This window comes from Rhinolophus ferrumequinum, chromosome 5 (genome assembly GCF_004115265.2).
Source record: "Rhinolophus ferrumequinum isolate MPI-CBG mRhiFer1 chromosome 5, mRhiFer1_v1.p, whole genome shotgun sequence".
NCBI lineage: Eukaryota > Metazoa > Chordata > Mammalia > Chiroptera > Rhinolophidae > Rhinolophus > Rhinolophus ferrumequinum.
Genome location: NC_046288.1, coordinates 30,331,457 through 30,353,954, shown reverse-complemented (window position 1 = coordinate 30,353,954; position 22,498 = coordinate 30,331,457). Strand labels below are relative to the sequence as shown.

The 22,498-nt window shown below is 32.6% G+C and overlaps 1 protein-coding gene across 10 annotated transcripts in view; it reads left to right on the top strand.

Moving 5' to 3' along the window:
* Positions 1-22,498, top strand: part of ANKRD17 (ankyrin repeat domain 17) — a 151,398-nt gene that overhangs the window by 54,032 nt on the left and 74,868 nt on the right. For all 10 annotated transcript variants that reach the window (XM_033105360.1, XM_033105358.1, XM_033105355.1 and 7 more), the window contains exon 2: positions 16,862-17,015. In XM_033105360.1, coding sequence (XP_032961251.1) covers positions 16,862-17,015 — 154 coding nt within the window. The remainder of the gene's footprint in view (positions 1-16,861; positions 17,016-22,498) is intronic.

The window sequence follows — 22,498 nt, the reverse complement described above, 5'->3', positions numbered from 1 at the left end:
ATTGAAGACCAGGAATAAATTTTTAACATTTCTTTGCTTGAATTGTCAGGTGAATTTTATATTTCTCTTAGACTTGCGTTGCTTTGGGCTAATGTGTCTTCTCCAAACAAGGTAGATACGAGTGACTGCTCCTCTTCCGAAGCATTTGCAGGAAGAGAAACGTTATGTTTGGTTGTATATTTTGCGTTTACATACAAATTCAGATTTTTAGAACTAATTTCTATGTAAAATGCAATTAGTTTTAAAATTAGAAGTTATTTGTCTCTAATTTCATCTCGATTGATAATAAAAATGTTCTAAAGCCTCACCTAAGGAAGGGTTACCATTTTTTCCAGTTTTAGGATTTTGAAATTTAGTAAAAATCAAAGATAAGCATAAGCAGAATCTTTATTCTTATTGCATGACATAAAAATAAATGTATCTTCTTGTAGACAGTACCTTTAGCCTCAGATAAAGCAAGACTAATATATACAGGAAAGTATTAGCTATAATAGACAACAATGATTTGTTTTGATAATTGCTGAATTTATCAAATATGATACATATATACTTATATGAATTCAAGTGAGCAAGTATCTATTGTTATAATATTACTTCTGCATATCGTTGTTTGATGTGCCAGGAATATTTTTTTCTGTTGGATCTCACGAATATTGGAAATTATTGATTCATGAACTATTTTATTGAGCATCTGTTGTGTCCTTGGAGTTTGGGTTACTTAAGTGACTGAAACATAACCCTTGCCATTTTGGGACATTATAAAGACTTTGGGATTGATCTAAATGCAGTGGGAGCTATTGGACAGTTTTCAACAAAAGAGTGGTAAAATCTGATTTACATTTTAAAGGAAATTGGAATGCTTAGAAATCTGACTATAATTTGAATTTGATAAGATAGGATTCAATCATTTATTTTGATAATGGTAGTCTAATAGAAATCCCCTGCTGTTGATGCCCCCTGTAGAGTAAGTATTATCTCTGATCAGTGGAGGCAGTGAGAAGATGAAACTAGTAAAAAATATATGGGAAAAATAGCTTTCTTAGAGATGGGCAAGAGAGTACAAAAAGCTATCAGTTTAAGATATATTTAATTGAGGTGACTACAGCGCATCCAGGAAGAGATCTCCAGCAGTTTACATTAATTCAGAACTGCAGCTCGGCAGCGAAGTTTGGGGAGAGATAAATATTTCAGTTATCAATGACATAGGCCTTAGTTAAAACTTGTGTTTATAGTTTTCATATAAACTATATGAAACTTAAACAAACTAAAAGGCTCAAGATGGGATGGAGGGAACATACATTATTTAAATGAATTGGCGAAACAAGAGAAGGTCAGAAGGGCCTGATGAGAAAATACTTGACATGATGGGCACATTTAATTGTGAACTGGACAGGAAATAAATGATCCAGAAGACAGCAGACTGAATGAAAGAGGAAATGTTTCGGGTCTTAGAATGCAATTAAATCCACATCTAATACATAATAAAGTGATAGAATTAGAAAGGCTAGATATTAAAATGTAAAACTTCAGAGTTGGAAAAAGATAAATTTTCAAGGCATAACCATGTGAATAGGTTATCATTGTGACAAGGTGACCTTTAAGATCCGTTTCACCTTTAACATTTTAGGATTCTTGTAATGGAGTAGTCATGTTTTTTCTCTTTGCTGAATTTAGAAGAAATATGGGTATTAGCATTTTTTTGTTTAATTGAATTTTAAAACTGTCTTCTCAAATTTGGTGTTTATTAAATAGTAAAATCTGCAAACCAACAGTTGTGTTTCCGTTCTTTTTTTTTTATGGTAAAATACGCACAACAAAATTTACCACTTTAACTATTTTGTAAAAGATTTTTATTAAAAAATATAGCTAACACACATTACATCAGTTTCAGGTGTACACTGTAGTTCAACATTCATATACCTAAAGAAGTGATCACTGTAAGTCCAGCAACCGTCTGACACTGTACTATGCTATTACAATATTATTGACTATATTTCCATGCTGTATGTTACATCCCCATGAGTTTATTTTATGCCTGGAAATTTCACCCTCTTATTCCCCTTTACCCTTTCCCCCCTTTTAAAATTTTTCAATTACAGTTCGCATTCAATATTGTATTAATTTCAGCTGTACAACATAATTATAATCATTTTTAAGCATTTAGTTTGGTACAGTATGCCTTTTTGTCAATTATCTTTCCATTAACTTTATTTAAAATTCCTATGAGCTTCAAAAGTATTTTTACTTTGATTTAAAAAGTGTATGTTTTCTGACCATAATGGAATTAAACTAAAATTAAAAAACAGAAAGATCTCTGGAAAATACCAAATAGTTGGAAATTAAATAACACATCTTAAAAATAATGCAGGAGTCAAAGGGGAAGCCACTTGGTTAAATTAGAAAATAATTTTGAATGTAAATATATATATACATATATATATATATATGTATATATATATATATATATATCAGGATTTGTGGTATACGAGGTATGACAATTAAGTGCAGATTTGTTGCAATGATATTGCTAACCTTTTTTTGGTATCAGAGGGATTATTCATTATGAATTTGTACCAACTGGACAAACAGTTAACCAAGTTTACTGCTTGGAAGGGCTGAAAAGGCTGCGTGAAAAAGTTAGACGACCTGAACTTATCACCAGCAATTCATGGCTCTTGCATCACGACAATGCACTGGCTCACACGGCACTGTCTGTGAGGGAGTTTTTAGCCGGTAAACAAATGTATTGGAACACCCTCCCTACTCACCTGATATGGTCCCCAGTGATTTGATTCTTTACCTGAAGATACAGGAAATATAGAAAGGAAGACATTTTGATGATATTCAGGACATCAGGACATCCGAAGACAGCTCTGATGACCGTTCCAGAAAGAGTTCCAAAATTGCTTTGAAAAGTGCACTAGACACTGGCGTCAGTGCGTAGCTTCTCAAGGGGAGTACTTCACAGGTGACTGCAGTGATAATTAGCAATGAAGTATGTAGCACATTTTCTAGGTTGAGTTCGCGAACTTAATTGTCCAACTTCATACATCTAAAGCACTGCTTAGAGGGAAATTTGTAGCACTAAATACTTATATTAAAAAGGAATAAACTTTTCAAATCAATGATCTGAAATTATGCATTAAGAAATTAGAAAAAGAAGAACAGATTAAACCAAAGCAGGCAGAATGAAGGGAATCATAAAGATAAAAGCAGAAATTAATGAAATTGAAGACAAAAACAACAAAGAAAATAGAATTGAAAGTAGTTTTTTGAAAGAATCATTGAAACTGATAAATGTCTAATATTGAAAGAGAGAAGACATGTCACCAATGTCAGCAGTTTGAAAAAAGGGACATTACTACATATCCGCCCCATACACATACATATATATATATGTTAATAATGAATATTATGAATAACTTTCCCAACAAGTTTAGCTTAGGTGAAATGTACAAATTCCGTGAAAAAAATACAAACTGTTGAATCTCACTCAAGAATAAATAAATAACTTGAATAATTTTATCAGTAGAGGGGTAGTATTTCTAATTAAAAACTCTCCAGCAAAGGAAACTATGTTCCAATGGCTTCATCTATGAATTATATGAAACATTAAAGGAAGAAATAATGTAAATTTATACAAATTTTCCCAGAAAATAAATGATGAAGGATTACTTCCCAACTATATGAGACCAGCATTACCACGATACCGAAACCGGACATTTATAAGATAAGAAAGTTATAGACCAATATATATTGTGAACTTGGTGGCAAATTTGTAACAAAATATTAGCAAACAGAATCTGAATGAACAAATGGTGTGTATGCTAGGATTGCAAAATTAACACTTTGCTAATCAATGTAATTCACTATATTAACACACTCAAAAAGAAATATCATTTTATTTTGTCAATACAGAAAAAATTTGGTAAAATTCAACAGGCACTAATAAAAAAATTCTCAGCAAACTAGGAATATGAGAGAACCTGATAAAGGGCATCTATGAAAAAAGTATAGCTAACATCATACTTAATGGTGAGGATGAATGAATGGTTTTCCGCAAAGATTGAGAACAAGACAGAGTTATCCATTCTCATCATCTCTACTCAACATACTGGCGATTCTAGTTGGGTAAATTTAAAAAAAAGAAAAACACCCACAAAGATTGGAAAGAAAACATCTTTATTCACACGTGACATAATTGCGTACAAAATCTCATGGAACCTACAAAAAACAATATTAGAACTAGTCAGCAAGGTGTCTCACATCTCTATAGTTTAGAAATGAACATTTGGTAAACGAAAAAATTTTAAAGTATAAATTATAACAATACCAAAAACGTGAAACATTTATATAATTTACATGCTGAAAACTATAAATCACAGATGATCTAAATAAATGAAAATATGCATGCTATATTCATGGTTTGGAAGACTCAGTACTGTTAAGATGTCAGTCCTCTCCTTCTTCCCATAATGGCCTGTAGAATTCAATATAATCCCAATCAAAATCCTACGAGGCTTTTTTTTCAATTTGGTAGAATCAACAAAATACTTCTAATATCTATATAGAAAGGAAAAGACCCTAGAAGAGCCAAAGCAATTTTGAAAAACGAACAAATAGAAGGATTTTAAGATTTACTATAAAGTTATATTAACCAAAACAGTGTAGTATTGAGTAAAGGACAGACATGTAGATTAATAGAACAGAATAGAGCCTAGGAAAGAACCTGTCTGAACAGTTGATTTGTGACAAAGGTGCCAAGGCATCTTTTCCCAGTAGAGGAAATGTAGTCTTCTCAACAAATGGTGCTGGAACATTTGGATATCCTTTTATCCACAAGTTGAAAAAACTTCAACTCATACCGTGCACTTAATGCAAAAATTAACTTGAATTGGGTCACAAACCTACATATAAAAGCTTAAACAATAAAAGTTCTGGAAGAGAACATAGAAAATCTTTGTGACTTTGGGTTAGGCAAAGACATTTTTGATAGGGCACAAAAATGCAAATGTAAAAGAAAAATGATAATTTGGATTTTATCCAATTTAAAAACTTGTTCAGAAGATAACTGAAAAACCGAAAAGACAAGCCCTCAGTTTTGAGAAAATATTTGCAAACTGCATGTCTGATAAAGGACTTGTATCCAGAATATATTTAGAATTTTCACAAGTCAATAATGAGGAAACAAATAAAAAATGGGGGAAAATTTTTTAACAGATACTTTATGGAAGAAAGTATCTGATGGCAGATAAGGAGAGGGGAAGATGCTCAAAATCATTCACTAGCCATTACGGAATTGCAGAGTAAAGTCACAATGTAATTTTATCCCAGTAGAATAGAGAGGAGAGGTAAAAGAACGGAAAAAAACCGAAAATACCAAATGCTAGTGAGAATCCAGAGCAACCGGAGCTCATACTTTGAAGTTGGGAAAGCAAAATGGTGCTATCATTTGGAAAAGTCTGGCAGTTTCTTACAAATTTAAACATATACTTTTCATATAACATGTCTTCATGTATTTATCCAAAGGAAGTGAAAACATGCCCACATAAAGCCTTGTACTCAAATGTTCATTAATCGGTGAATAGCTAAACAAATGTAGTACATCCACACGATGTAATACTATTCAGCAATAAAAAGGAATGAAGTACTGATGTGTGCTGTAGCTTGGATGAATCTCAAAGGCACTATGCATTTGTGAAAGAAGCTATGGATGATTCCATTTCATTCTGGAAAAGAGTAAATGAAAATAACAGAAAACATCAGGATTGCTATGGACAGAGAATAGTGGTAGGGGATTGGATTGTCTACAAAGGAACAGAAAAAAATTTTGAGTGTTAGAAATAGTGTTTATCTTGATGTAGTGATTATACTTATATTTGTTAGAATTCATTGATTTGTACAACTGAAAAAGGGTGGATTTTATTCTGAATTATACTTCAGTAAACCTAACTTTCAAAAACAGTTTATTGGATATAGAAGGAAAAAGAAGAAGAAAGAGAATATAATATTTTCCTTATTTTGCTTCTCTTGAGAAAATAAGTACTTGCTTTAACTGAATCTTACGATTTGATTTCGATGCCAACCAAGACTCTATCGTTCATTTAAAAATAATTAGTTTGGATATGCATACTTCAAACTGAATTACATATACCAACAAGTTAATCCTGTATATCTCAGAATAGTAGAAATTGTTATGATTGCTCTTGGAATTTTTGTTAGAAATATGTAAATGGTTAGATTATTCTTGATATTTTTCTTTGAAGGTCTAAAGTGGATTTTTAAAAAAAAATTATTTGCTAAAATCCACACTGGGAAAGTATTTGGTGGTTTTGTTTAAAGGTAAGCAATATAGAAGGGTACAGACAAGTCAAAAGTAAAATTCTCTTATTGATTTCACTCTCTGATTACCACTGTTAATAACTTGAGTTTATACATCTTGAAAATTTTTGTTGTATTTTTGCATATGCATACGTTTTGTTTTTAAAATCAACTTAAATACATACCAGGTTTGCTTTTTCACAGCTTGCATTTTTCACTAATGTAATGTGGATATCTTTCTGTATCAATATTTGTGTATACATAGAGTAAATATTTTTAAGTACATAATATTTAAGGCTCTATTCTAAATGCAAAGGAGAGAGCAAGAAACAAAATAGGGTCCATGCCCAACTGAACTTACATTCAAATAAGAGGAAACTAATAAGCAAACAGAGAAAATGTCACTATTGAAAGATTTCATAAAAGTAAATGATGAAGGCCAAAGGGATGAAAAGTGATGGGAAAGAATGAGCAGGACAGGTTCATAGGACTTTATACATATGTAGATCTACTTACTTTTTCTTCAGATAGCTATTATTTCATAGTATAATTTATCCATTCTGTTGGTAGGCATATGGATTATTTATAATTTTTTCTGTTATAATCAATATTATAATGAACACCCTTGTACATATTTTTTTGCTTACATGTGTAAGTATTTCTGTAGACTATTTCTTTTTCCTAGAAGGAAAATTGCATTTTTAAATGTTGATTTTCGATTCTGACAATTATCCTCCAAAACATTAGACATCTGATAATGGATGAAGAATAATACCTCATTTTAATTTGTATTTACCTGATTCCTGATGAAGTTCACCATATTTATTGGTCATTTGTAATTTCTCATATAAATTGCCTACTTACATTATTTTGCCCACTGTGGGGTTTATCTTTCTCTTACTGAAAATTTAGGATTTCTTTATATTTTTGTTTATAATATATACATAACATAATATTTTTTCTAACCTGTCAATTGTCTTACTTTATGAAATCTTTGGATTTTTCATTTTTATATTGTCAAAATCTGTCAGTCTTTTCTTCCTAGCATCTATGTTTTGTGTCTTTTCAGAAAAGCCTTCTTATAGTAATTTAGTCTCTTATATTTTCTTCTACTTCTTTAGTTTTATGTTTCCAGTAGATTTTAATTCATCTGGATTTTTTTTTAATATATTCTGTGGTGGAGACGTAACAATTTTTTCAATTTCATAACCATGCTCCCAAAATAATTTATTGAACAATATGTCTTTTTCCCCCATTGTCTTTAAATATGATGTCATTATCATATTTTTAAGTCCAAAATATATGTATTCTGGATTTAATACTCCATTGTTTTGATTATTGTTATTTTATCTTTGACATCTGGTAGGGCACCCCTCCCCATTGTCTTTTTCAAAATTTTTTTGGCAATTTCTGTGTATTTTCTCTTCCAGATGAACTTTAGAATCAACATGTCAAGTTCCATTAAAAATCCCTTTGGGATTTTGATTGGAAGTGCATTGAATTTACAGATTAATTTGGGGAGAATTGACATCTTTACACTATTGAATCTTCCCATCCAGGAACATGGTATGCCTCTCCATTTCTTCAGGTGTTCTTTTATGTCCTTTAGTAAAGTTTTATTTATTTTTTTTCCATGTAGGTCTTACACTTTTCTTGTTAGGTTTATTCCTGGGTATTTTATAGTTTTTGCTGTTACTGTGAATTACCTCTTTTCTTTCATTTTACATTTTATTTTTCAATTGTTTATTGCTAGTCTACAGGAAATCTATTGATTTTTGTGTGTTGATCTTACTATTTACTTAGTTTTCAGTTCATTCTCTTGAAATTTTTAGAAGGATGATTATGTTTTCTACAAATGATGGCATTTTGTTTCCACTTTTTAGTATTTATAATTCTATAGGGCTTTTGTTTGTTTGTTTTGTTTGTTCTTCCTGGTCGTATTGAATTGGTTAGGTTTTCAGATCTGCTCACTACTAGCTCTGATTTGGGCATCTTTCCTGATTTAAATGGAATGCTTCAAATTTTTAAACTTCATATATGCCTTACATTTCTGGTAGAATACATTATCGGGAACAGAAGTTTCTTTCTTGGCTTAAGTATTTTCATGATAATGAATATTCTATTTTATAGTGTGTTTTCGATGAGATGATACATATTCTTTTCACCTCTAATAGTTTAACGTAGTGAATTACATAATACATTTACCTAATACTGGTCCTGGTGTTTTCATTTTAAATATTCAGCAAGTATTTACTGGGATATTGCATTGTTCCAGGAACTTTGCCACACACTGGTTCTAAGTTTGTATGGTTCCTCTCTTTTTCTATATGGAAAAGAGAGAAAATAAGCAAGTACCCAAGAACAAGATAATTTTAGGCTGTGGTAGTACTGTGGAGGAAACAAAGAAGGTGGTGTGGTAGAGAGATGAAAAGAGTACCTCCTTTTATAGTATCATCTGAGGAGGTAAGCTATAAACTATCTAAGACCTGATGAATGAAAGAAAGCATTGGGAAAAGCATTCTAGGCAAGGGAAGGCCACTGTTTTTGTATATACTATTAATTATATTTCTTAGTATTTTCTTTATCCTGTTTCTTCTATGTGTTGTATGGTATTCTTTTCTACAACTGCCACATTTAATTTTCTAATGCTTTATTTTTAGTTTTTTTGTTTGTTTGTTTGTTTTGGCTATCCCTGTTCAGGTTTATTGACGCTTATGATTATAGGATCATTTATGCTTATGAACTAGGGAGTTTTCTTATCTGTTTTCTGGGCTTTGTAAATAATATAATAATTTACCCTTCTGAAGGGTAAATCTGGACTACTCTTAAAGATTTCTTCTATGGACATATTCTGCTGCGTTTCTATCTTTTCTTGAGTTAATTTTTATAGTTCTTTTTTTTAAAGAAAACTGTCCATCTAGTTTAGTTTTTCACATTTATAGTTATACTCAGTTTTCTAATTTTAGTATTTTTTTATTTTTCTCATTTTCCATAATCAGACTTGCCAAAGGCTTGTCTCTCTCTTGCTAGATTTACCCAGGAAACAGTTTTTGGTTTTATCAATTACTACTTCTATGTGTCTTCTCAATTTCTTCATTTCTGTTTTTATCATTATAAATTTTATTGGTATATTTTGATATGCATTTTATTTTTTGAAGCTTTTTATTTTATGTGTTTTAAATCTTTCTTGTGTTCTAATAAATCCATTTAAGGCTCTGAGTTTTTCTTTAAGGATAGCTATGGCCAAATCCCGAAGGAAATATGCTCACAATTTACATTTTCATTTCCTTTGTATTCTGAGAGTTAATCAGTAAGTTTTTTTTCTCTTCTTTTGAAATTTTCAAGTAGAGTATTCTTTATATTGTTAATTTTTACTACCTTTTAGCTTTATGGACCAAGAATATAGCCTATATTCTTTCTCTTTTTTTGGAAATGTGTTGAGATCTTTTCTTTGCTTAAGATGTAGTCGGGTTTTGTTTGTTTTCAAAGACTGTTTTCTCTATGATATATTAAATTCTATTTCAGTATGAAATATAAGTATAGTTTGTTAATTCTATTTCTGAATCCTCCCTATCAGTGATATTCTCAAAATATCAACGAGAAAGTGACAACACTTGAGTTACATAATTCAGTCCATGATGATGGCCTCAAGTCAAATTGTTTTAATGAAGTTTTAGTTTTTGTAGGTAAAGTGGTATCATTTATGATCTATGCCTATAAACCCACTTTATGTCAGTGATATGACAAAATTAGTCAAAAATCAAACATAAACATTTACTAAAAGGAAAAATCATAAATATTCTTTGGAAGGGGTTTTTCTGCATTGACTGGATTAAGAGATCTTCCAATTTTAAGCATGGTGCTTTGGATTGAAGGTACCTTATTTTCCTAGAGCAAATGTGGTAATTCTTTGTTATTCTAAAAATGTTTGTAATATAGTCAAGAGCTAGATTACCTTTCTTAAAACACAGATTATCATCTTGAAATTCAATTACTAGCTTGAAAGTCAATGGTAAACGAACAGGGTATTTTCTAGAACAACAGAAGCAGTAATAAATTGATGAATAGGTGAGGGGTGGGATAATGGGGAATGTCAAGAAGTCCAAATTCTGGAGTTGCTGACATTCTCATTTTCTGAAGTGTGTTTATGCTCAGAGACTGACGCTTTTTGTCGTCCCTACCTCGCATAATCTTTCATTTGACATGCTGAAGTAAGTTCCTAATAGATTTTTGTCTGTTGTCACATCTGTTCAAAACCATCTTTCACATGGTCTCCAATTATCTTTCTCAAACACGGATTATTTGTTATAATACAGCATCCCTTGGCGATATTGTGGATTTGGTTCTAGACCACCACAGTAAAGTAGATACTGCAGTAAAGCTAGTCACGTGAATTTGGGTTTCCCAGTAAATATAAAAGTTTACTTACACTAGTCTATTTAGTGTGCAATAGCATTACATCTAAAGAAGCACTTAGAAATTCTTATTTGATAAAAAAAATGTTAACCATCGTCTGAGCCCTCAGTGAGGCATAATCTTTTTGCTGGTGGAGAGTCTTGTTTCAGTGTTGATGGCTGCTGACTGATCAGGATGGTGGTTGCTGAAGGTTGAGGTGTCTGTTGCAATTTCTCAAAATAAGACAGTGAAGTTTGTCTCATTCATTGACTCTTCCTTTCACAATTTCTCTGTAGTATGTGAGAGTGTTTGATAGTACTTGACTGACAGTAGAACTTCTTTCAGAATTGGAGTCAATCCTCTCAAACCCTGAAACTTCTTTAACAGTAAAGTTTACGTAATATTCTAAATCCTTTTTGTCATTTCAACACTCGTCACAGCATCTTCACCAGGAGGAGACTCCATCTCAAGAAACCACTTTCTTTGCTCATCCATAAGAAGCAACTCCTCATCTGCTAAAAGTTTCATCTTGAGATTGCAGCAGTTCAGTCACATCTCCAGGCTCCACTTCTAATTCTAGCTCTCCTGCTGCTATTTCCATCACTTCTAGAGTTAATGAAGTTGAACTCCAACTCATCCATGAGACTTGAAGTCAGCTTCTTCTGAACTCTTGTTATTGTTGATATTTTAACCATGAATCAAGAATGTTCTTAGTGGCATCTAAAATGGTGAATCCTTTCCACAAGGTTTTCAATTTACTTTGTCCAGAACTCTCAGAGGAATCATGATTTATGGTCGCTATAACCTCACAAAATGTATATTCTTCAATAATAAGACTTGAAAGTGAAAATCACTCCTCAATCAGTGAACTGTAGAATGGAACTATGTTAGCAGGCATGAAAACATCAATATTGTACATCTCCGTCAGAGCTCTTGGGTAACTAGGTGCATTGTCAATGAGCAGTAATATTTGAAAGGAAACTTTTTTCTGAGCAGTAGTAGGTCTCAACAGTGGGATTAAAAGATTCTGTAAACAGATGTGCTTTGATCCTGGCTTTATTGTTCCATTAATAGGGCACAGGCAGAGTAGATTTTGCATAATTCTTAAAGGCGCTAGGCTTTTTGGAATGGTAAATGAGTATTGGCTTCAAATTAAAGTCACCATCAGCATTAGCCCCTAACAAGAGAGTCAGCCTGTCCTTTGAAGCTTTGAAACCAGGCATTGACTTCTCCAAACTAGCTATGCAAGTTTTAAATGACATCTTCATTGGAAATCTGTTGTATAGTCTAGCCATCTTCATTAATTATCTTTAGCTAGATCTTCTGGATAACTTTCTGCAGCTTCTACATTGGCACTTGCTGTTCACCTTGCATTTCTATGTTAGAGAGACGACTTCTTTCCTTAAGCCTCATGAATCATCCTGTGCTAGCTTCAAACTTTTCTTCTGCAGCCTTCTTGCCTTTCTCAACATTCACAGAATTGAAGATACTTGGGGCCTTTCACTGGATTTGGTTTTGACATAAGGGAATGTTGCGGCTGGTTTGATTTCCTATGCAGACCACTATAACTTTCATATCAGTAATAAGGCTGTTTTGCTTTTTTATCATTCGTGTGTTCACTGGAGTAGCACTTTTAATTCCCTTCAGGAACTTTTCCTTTGCATTCACAATTTGGCTGTTTGGCACAAGAGGTCTATGCTTTGGCCTATCTCAGCTTTTCGACATGCCTTTCTCACAAAGCTTAATCATGTCTATTAGGTTGGTGCAAAAGTAATCGAGGTTTAAAGGTTAAAAATGATTGCAAAAACCGCAATTACTTTTTGCACCAACCTAATAACTTTTGATTTAAAGTGAGAGACATGCGACTTCCTTTCAATTGAACACTTAGAGGCCATTGTAGGTTTATTAATTGGCCTCGTTTCAATATTGTGTCTCATAGAATTGGGAGGCCCAAGGAGAGGGAGCTAGAGAGGGAATGGCTAGGTAGTTGAGGAGTCATAATATTAGTACATAAGATATTTATTAAGTCTGCCATTTTATATTCGTGCAGTTCGTGGTACTCCAAAACAGTTAAAAAATTGTAACATCAAAGATCACTGATTACAGATCATCACAATATATAATAATAATAATAAAAAGGTTTTAAATATTGGGAGAATTACCAAAATGTGACATAGAAACACATGGAATAAGCAAATTCTGTTGGGAAAAATGGCACTGATGGACTTGCTTGACACAAGTTGGCACAGATCTTTTATTTGTTAGAAAAATGCAGAATCTGCATAGTGCAATAAAGTGAAGGTCAATAAAACAAGGTACGCCTGTCCTCACCTCCTTTAGTAACCTACCGTATAAATTGTGAGCTTCTCAGCACAGTGTTGAAAGGCCCCATATTCTTTAAGCATTATTCTTTTTGCTGTTCTGATTCGAAATTCTTTTTTCTGTGTATAATAATTACATTAGTATCTAGTTGGCACTATTTTTCAGTCTTGTTTGGCATAGTTAGCTGTTTGCACACAGAGTTGCCTTTCTATATTGTACTTTCATGGAAGGCCTCGATTATAATAAAATCATTTTTGTATTTCCATTCTCCTTTGGTTATCGTACTGCTTTGCACATAGTATGTAGTTGGTGGTAATATTTGTTAAATTGAATGACGTTTGTAGATATGTCCAGCTAATCAGAATATATTATATCCTTATCCTTTGAAATAAATAAGTTTATTAAAAAATGGACTGCTCTTCTCTAACATGGCAGTGATGATATATTTATTTTGAAGAGGAGTTAGTTTGAAATGTAATGCCAATGTTCACAGTAATGCTAATGGTCCAGATGGTCCTGCATTTCCAAATTTCCATGTGATTGTGTATTGAGTATAGAAGGATTGAGAGTACCATTAATCGCATAAAGAAATCCATTAAGTCCTAACCATTGTTAAAAGACCTTGGTTTACATTATCAAGCATTTTGTTAAGTTTAGTTTGGGAAGAAAGTAAAAAATAATTACTTTTGTTGGTCTAAACAGTAGTACTGTTAAATAATAATTCTTAATTAAACAAAATCAATCTGCAGTAAAACATTACCTTTAATTTAATCCTTCAAAACCAAAAGAATTTAATATGTACAAAAGTATAGAGGTTAGTATAATCAGTTCTGTATAAATAACGTACAGTTTTTCTACATTTATAAAATATACTCAAATTTATTTCTTGTAACAAACTCTTCTTCATATACACTACAGCCTTTTATAATCTGAAAGGGGTGGATCCCAAAACCATCTTTTATTTGCTCAGGAATTATTTGAGTCCTGACAATTTGATAGGCGTAGTCAAGTTGCTGGATATGTATCAGTCAGCCAAACAAGTCCCTGTTTCCATGAAGTTTAGAAAGGTAGTAAATATATATAATGAATCATGTGATAACGTTTATTTTAAAACTATGCAGAATAGAAGTCTAGAGATGGCTGAGAGACTTGCTTAGGTAGCAGCTACAGCAATTATGGTACCTGGGTCTTTAGACCCTAACAGTATCCTTGAAATTAGTTTTTTCTTCATTAATCTTAACCTGGGAGTGGGGAGGATGTAATAGATACCCATTCCTATTCTTTTCTTTCATCCTAATGCCTTTAAAAAAAAATGACATATAGAATTTCATAGTCATTGAATTTACTGTTTTTGTTACCAAGTTTTTCATACTTAAAACAATGGGCTTAAAAATCAGCATAAGAATTTATGGAGAATTTTGAGGTCAGTAAGAACATTTCTATACTTAATACCACTCATGAAGGGATTGAGGTGACTTTTTCTTAGTAAATTTTTATCAAGCTTAGTTAAGGTACAACCTGGAATAGGGGACTTTGTGTCTGAAAATTACTTTTGATTGAAATTTAATACCTTTCATGATCTAACTTCTAACTTTCTGACTTTTCCTACAGTAAACCCTCTGTTCTCGCATACAGAAATTTTATACTTGTCTCAGTGCCATTTTTTTTTTCTTCTTACACAAATTGTTATTTTGGTCAAAATCCTTTCATATTATTCTTTTTGCATGCAGTGTGTCCTTTGAACAGTTTTAGTACCTCTGATCTGTACTTTTAATTTGGCACTTAACCACTACTCTTTGAAATCTTTGTTTTCTAAAACTTTGAAGTATTATTTAAGTTTTCATCTGTTCATTTTACCTATTTTCATTTTCCCATGTTTATTTCCTTTGTTTTCTTTCTGTGTCTTCTTCAATTAGATTGAAAAGTAGTAGCTATTGCTTAACAGAAAATTTTATTGTGAAGCAAATATTTCTTTAGAAAGACTCATCTTGACCATTGTTGAAGATAGGAAGACAGTTTTTACCATGCTAGTTTTGAATCACACCTTGCTGTGACCAGACCATACCCAAAAGTCCACCTCCTTAAAGTATAACACTTAGGCTTTTGCTTCTGCCTTTGATTATAATTTAAAATCAAAAACAAAATTAATCTTGTTTTTTTCCTGAGGTTATTTAGAGTATTCTGTGTCTATTTGTATTTGAAATATTAGAAACCTGCAATATCATTTATGTTAAACTGCATTAGTTTTTGAAATTTGGAGAGAAACACATTGGCCCATATTTAACTATCAATGTTAAATATGTTGATTAAATATAGCAGTTATGCCTGGTTACAAGACAGGTGACTTTGAAAGACAGAGCAATACAGGGTTTCAGATGTTGTGGTAATTACGAATAAATTCTTTAAGGTTTTTTCTTTCTTATTTCTGACATCTAGATACTAGACATGAGTATAATTTTGTGTTCTAGGTTAGAGATTACTTTTATGTCTATTTTAGTTATTGCAGTTACAAGTACCTTAGATTTGTGAAATAAATTTTCCCTGATCATGTTAAATGGTAATATTTTACATATAATAATTATCAATCTTTTACTAGCAAACAGAAAATAATATATCTTTATACCTATTTGTAAGTAGTGCTATGATTAAGGTTGTCAAAATAAACTTTTCCCAAGTTGCTCTTGTCAGGTAATAGTATTAAGTTGGTGCAAAAGTAAATGCGATTTAAAGGTTAAAAATAATGCAAAAACCGCAATTACTTTTGCACCAACCTAATATCATTGTATTCTTCACTGCCATGTACTCACTGTTAAAAAAAAAAAAAAAAGGCCATTTTCACTTAAGCATAATTTTAATGAAGCAATAAATATTAATTTTAGGAAATCTCCACTTTTGAATACATGTCCTTTTAATACTGCTGTGTGTGACAAAATGGGAAGTACACATAAAACACTTCTGCATACAAAAGTATGGTGTTTGGAGAAAAAGCATTTGTGTGACTTTTTTTGTTTTTAAGGTTTGAGGTGAATTAGCCATTTTTCTTTTCATGAAATGCCAGTTTTGCTAGAAAATATAACTGACAGACATTACACTGATCAAACTTGCGTATTTGATAAAAATTCTCAGAAATGATATAAATGAGCCTGTCACTTTAAGGAAAATGATTGGCAGTATTTGTTGCCACTGATAAAAGTAAGCTTTCAAGCACAAAGTAGAGTTTTGGAAATATATTTGCCTGGGCTTCAAAGCTTTCCAGAACTTAAATACTTTGCTGATGAATCCAGTGGTGATACAACAAATAGGATTTGTTTTGATATTGTAGTTTAATTTGTAGTATAGCAAATATTAATAAATTTAACCTTTATATGAAGTCCTTGGGAGTGCAGTACTTTATAAGTGTAATAAAGGGGTCCTGAGAGCAAAACTTCTAAGAGAACGGGTTGATTTAGGTCCTCTAAGTCAAAGTTTTCAGTCTAAACATTAACCTCTTAACCACCATGCCCTTGTCCCGGCTTCACCCCACCAATTTAAATAGAAAAGAATACGTCATGGTTTTAGAAAAAAAATTAGACTGCATATTCCTAAATTCATTCTTAAATTCTTCTATAGATATAATTTTCTCCTATAGTTAAACAGTGGGCTTATATATCCCGTTGAATTTACTTAGGTTTGCATTGCATTTATTATCTTTGATATTTACATTAACATATTTTTTCTCTCTTTTCCTTCTGTTTATTTCTCTTCCCACTTTCCATTTCTCCTTTCATTTCTCCCTTCCTTTCTTCTTCTCCTTTTTTTTTTTTTTTTTTTATTTATTTTCTAGGTGGAGTCTTTCATTTTGGATCAGGATGATTTGGAAAATCCAATGCTGGAAACGGCTTCCAAGTTGCTCTTGTCAGGTACTGCTGATGGTGCAGACCTCAGGACAGTAGATCCAGAAACACAAGCTAGACTGGAAGCTTTACTAGAAGCTGCAGGTAAGTCTGCAAACTCTACATATGTAATAAGTCTACCTAACTTTCCAAAACTACATATAAATCTAATAAAAACTCCTGTTTTTATCAATGTATGATCTTGGACATTTAGGATAATACTGTCCAAAAAGGTTAATGTATTATTTTCTAGAGAATTACATGGAACATTTTAATAAAAAATACGAGTATTTTTATTACCAGAGTAAAATATACAGTTGCTGTCAACCTTATCAAGAGGAACTTCTTATACAGTTGATTTTCCTTAGTCCCGAATTCCGTATTTGTGAATTTGCCTACTTGTAAAATGTATTTGTGCCCCCAAAATTAGTACTCACAGCACTTTCTCAGTCTTTCATAGAAATGCACAGAATGGTGAAAAATTTGAGTCGTCCTACACACATGTTCCCCGCTGAGGTGGAATAAGGTGATGTTCTGCCTTCTTGTTTCAGCTTTCATACTGTAAACAAGTGTCCTTTTCACGATCTACTCAGTGCCACATTTTGTGCCTTCTGTTGATAATTTCACTGTTTAAAATGGCCCTTAGGAGTAATGCTGATAACAGTGTTCCTAAATGTGAGAAGGCTGTGTGATGTGCCTTACAGAGAAAATACCTGTGCTAGATAAGCTTATGTCAGCCATGAATTGCAGTGCTGTTAGCTGTGAGTGCAATATTAATGAATCACCTATATATTAAATAAGGTTGTTTTTAAACAAAAACACATGTAAAACAAGCTTATATATTGATTGGTTAATGCAAGTGTTGTGACCCAGAGACTCTAAGGAACCTAGCCCTGTTTTTCCTGTAGGAGAATGGTTCAGAATTCATTAATTCAGTGTTCCCAGCAACTTTACAGAACATAACTACCATGAATGAGGAGAATCAAATATATATAATTTCCCCCAATTTTTTGTCATAGACCATCTCTTGAAATCCTGTAAAGTTGAATCATCATTATATTGTCTTGATAGGAAGTGTTTTTATTAGATATTATATAGATAATCAAATATTTCGCATCATATACATATATATATATAATATGCATTAAATATAAGAGAATAGTAACTCTAAAAATCTCTGATCAATTCAAATAACCATATGTTTTCTTAACTTTTCTAAAGTAGACCTATACCGTGAGCATTAATTGTTCATGGTTGAGCACCCCAATGTGCCGTAAATTATACAAGCAATGCATGTAAATTGCTACTTAATTATGGTATAAAACTTACCTACTTCTATTTGGTAATCCTTTCAGTAAATATCTTTTAACGCAGTACCTAAATATTTGAAGAACTCATGGTTAAGTTTGATTTCTATCCTAGGTAAAATTCTAGAATGGATTATTAAAGAGATCTTGACCAAATACAGATGAAAACATGAGAGCATGTGCAAGGACCTGTCCTTGAGTATAGAAAACTATTTGTATGGACGAGTAGAGACATAATTTAGCATATTTTAGCCAGAAATTTGATGTTGCTATAAAAGTTTACATGAGGAAAAAGAGGATAGTGAATTATTTGAGAACATACCAGAAAGAGGAACAGGAGGGAATGTTTCTCCTGAAATTGAGAAGACGCAGGTTGAATACAAGAGGGAAGTTTGTTTTCTGTGGCCCCAAGATGCAGAACCAGGTTCAAAGATCTACACGAAAGTGATTTGAGCTGAAAGGAGCTATTTTTGGAGGTAAAGTTCCATTTCATAGGATGCCAGTAGTTGCTTCATTTTTCTCCTTTCTGTATTTATTCCCATTCTTTGTTTTCTTTACAGTAGCTAACCAGATGGCTGCCTCCCCTTCCTTCCTCCTCCTCTCTCTCACTTCTTCTGTCTCTCACATCTTCTCTCCCTCCCTCCTTTATTTCCTTCCCTTTTCAAATGAAAAATTTCACATACAAACCCAGAGAGAAAAGCATAATGAACCCTTGGCATATCAATCATCCAGCTTCACCTGCTGTATGGACAATCTTGTTTCATCCTTATACATTGCTACCCTGCTGACTCCCTACCCCCCTATATTAATTTAAAGCAAATCTAAGCATCATATAATTTCATATATGAATGCTTCAGTAAGTACCTATAAATTAAATACTTAAAAAAATAAATTGAACCATAATATAATAAATACCATTGCATATCTAAAGAAAAACAAAGTAATTCCTTAATATCACCAAATATCCTGTCAGTGTTCAAATTTCCCCAGTTTTTTAAATTAGTTTCAGGTGTACAAAACAACGTAGCAATTAGACATTTACACACCAACAAGTCTACTGTCCATCTGACATTGTACAATACCATTGACTATATTCTTTGTATACATTCCATACATACATTGTTTAATTGCAGTTGACATTCATTATTATTTTATACCAGTTTCAGTTGTACAGTGTAGTGGTTAGGCATTTATATAATCTATGAAGTGACCCCTCCGATAAGTCTAGTACTCATCTAACATTATACATAGTTTTTGCAGTATTATTAACTGTATGTCCCATATTGTATTTCATATCCCTGTGACTATTTTGTAACTACCATTCATACTTCTTTATCCCTTCACCTTTCTCACCCATTCCTCTAATGCCCCTCCCTTCTAGCAACCATCAGTTTGTTCTCTGTATCCATGAGTCCATTTCTGTTTTGTATGTTCATTTATTCTGTTCTTTAGATTCTACAGATAACGTGAGGTCATATGGTATTTGTCTTTCTCAGTCTGACTTAACTTCACTTAGCATAATAACCTCTAGGTCCATCCATATTATTGCAAATGGTAAGATTTAATTCTTTTTTATGGCAGAGTAATATTCCATTTATATATATGTACCACAATTTCTTTATCCAGTCTTCCATTGATTGACATTTCAGTTGTTTCCATATCTTGGCTATTGTGAATAGCGCTGCGGTAAATATAGGGGTGTATGTATCTTTTTGAATTAATGTTTTGGATTTCTTCAGATAAATACCCAGGAGAGAAATTGCTGGGTCATAAGGTAGTTCTATTTTTAATTTTTTGAGGAACCTCCATACTATTCTCCATAGTGGCTGCACCAATCTGCAGTCCCACCAACAGTGCACATGGGTTCCCTTCTCTCTACATGCTCGCCAGTACTTGTTGTTTGTTGGTTTATTGATGATGGGCATTCTGACAGGTATGAGGTGATATCTCATTGTGGGTTTAATTTGCATTTCTCTGATGATTAGTGACATTGAGCATCTTTTCATATGTCTGGTGGCCATGTGGATGCCCTCTTTGGAGAAATATCTATTCAGGTCCTCTGCCTATTTTTCAATTGGATTGTTTGTTTTTTTGGTGTTGAGTTGTATGAGCTTTTTTATAAATTGTCGATATTAATCCCTTATCAGTGTATCATTGGCATACATCTTCTCCCATTCAATAGGATGTCTTTTCATTTTGTTGATGGTTTCCTTTGCTGTGCAAAAACTTTTTAGTTTGAGGTAATCCCATTTGTTTATTTTTTCTTTTGTTTCTCCCTAGTTCTGTAATAGTTGTTTTTATAGTTGGTTTATTTGAGTTAAGATTCAAAGAAGGTTTGCATATTTTTTATGTTAATGATTTTTCTTAAGTATCTTGTAATCATAACAGTTCCTCCTGTTTTTTCTATTTGTTGAAGAAATTTGTTTATGAATTTTTCCAGTTGTACCTCTGTGTGTTGTATTTTGTGAATCAGAATTCAGTTCCAGATACTTCACCAGATTTAGGTTTATTTTTGTTTCTGGCAATAATAGTCTTTCATGGTGTATATATTTCCTTATATATCACCTAGGTACTCTGGTTGTTTCTCTTTTTGTGATGTTGATATTGATCACAGTTTAGGTGTCTTGAGAAAGGATGTTTGAGAAATAAAAGTTTTGTGAGACTTTGAAATATCTTGTATACTGTCCTCATACTTGATAGGTTAACTAGGTATAGAACTCTAGTTTAAAAAATCACTTTTATTTCACACTTTTGAACTTACTGCTCCATTGTCTCCTAATTTTTGGTGTTTCAGTTCAGAAGTTTGAAGCCACACTTATTTAGGATATTCTCTGATCTCTGCTACTTTTCCCTACGCCTTCTCTGAAGCATTAGCATTTTTGGCATCTTAAGATTTTGATCTCATTTTGAATATTTTTGGCTATCTTTCACATTTAAGATTTCAAATGCCTGGTGAACTCTGGGTTTTGTTTGTAGTCAAAAAAAGTAAAATTGGAAGGTATACATGCATGTTTTGTCAACTGGTGTTTATTATACCTTATTGTATAGCATATATGTAATGATATGTTATATATGTAATGTAGTTTTCTATTGTGTTTATTATATATCATATATAGTATATGTTTATATATTATATTGGGAGTGCCAAAAAATGTATACAAGTGGACACTTTTCTCAGTGTTGCTCAAGCAGTAGTTCGCCGTAATCAGAAGTGTTTGGACGCTGATGGTAACCACTTTGAGCACCTCTCGTAATTACAGAAGTCAAACGTGACTTTTATTCATCTTTTATTTTATGTATATATTGAGTATTACAATTTTAATACAGTTTTTTCCTTTCTTAAAATGTGTATACATTTTTTGGCACCCTCTGTGTATCATATATATTATATATGTAATATAAGTTTCCTATTATAGCGTAACAGTTTACCATAAACATAGTTCTGTGACACAGTACCTATTTACTATCTTTGTTTCTGTAGGTAACCCATCAGGGCATACAATGTTACTAGATTGTTTTATTCAAACCCATCAGGGCATACAATGTTACTAGATTGTTTTATTCAAACCCATCAGGGCATACAATGTTACTAGATTGTTTTGTTCAAAGTCTCGCGGACTGAAATCAGGGTGTCACCTGAGTTGAGTTCTCATCTGTAGGCTGTAGCAGAAAGTCTGCTTCCAAGTTTATTGTTGGGAGCAGAATTTAGTTCCTTGGATTTGTAGGACTAAGATCTCAATTTTCTGATGGAGTGTCTGCTGGGCCTGCTCTCAGCTGGAGGTTGACCATATTGTTTGTCATATGGCCCCCTCCATCTTCACGTCCACAGGGCACATGGAATCTGTCTCGTGCTTTGAATCTTTGACTTCCTTTTCTCCAGCCTTGCAAAGAAATCTCTTTGTTCTTCATTGGCTCATAAAAGATCAGGCCCACCCAGATAATCTCCCTGTCTTCAGGTCAACTGTGCCCTATAACATAACTTAATCATAGGGATAAAATCTGTCAAAATCACAGTCCCCAGGATCATGTAGAATGTGTACACCAGATCTGGTAATCTTGGGAACATTTTGGAATTCCTTGTACACAGGGATGGGACGGAGATCTGTCCATTTCTTTGAAAACCCCCAAATGTCAGTATCTTCAAGTCTTTTCTTTGTGGTTGTTTAGTTTCTTGAGACACAGTTGCCAGTTTTTGAATGGTGAATTATAAACCTGGCTGCCAGCATGTTGGGAGTTGAAAGTGGGGAGGGGGCTGAGGATCTCACTGTTTTATCATGCACG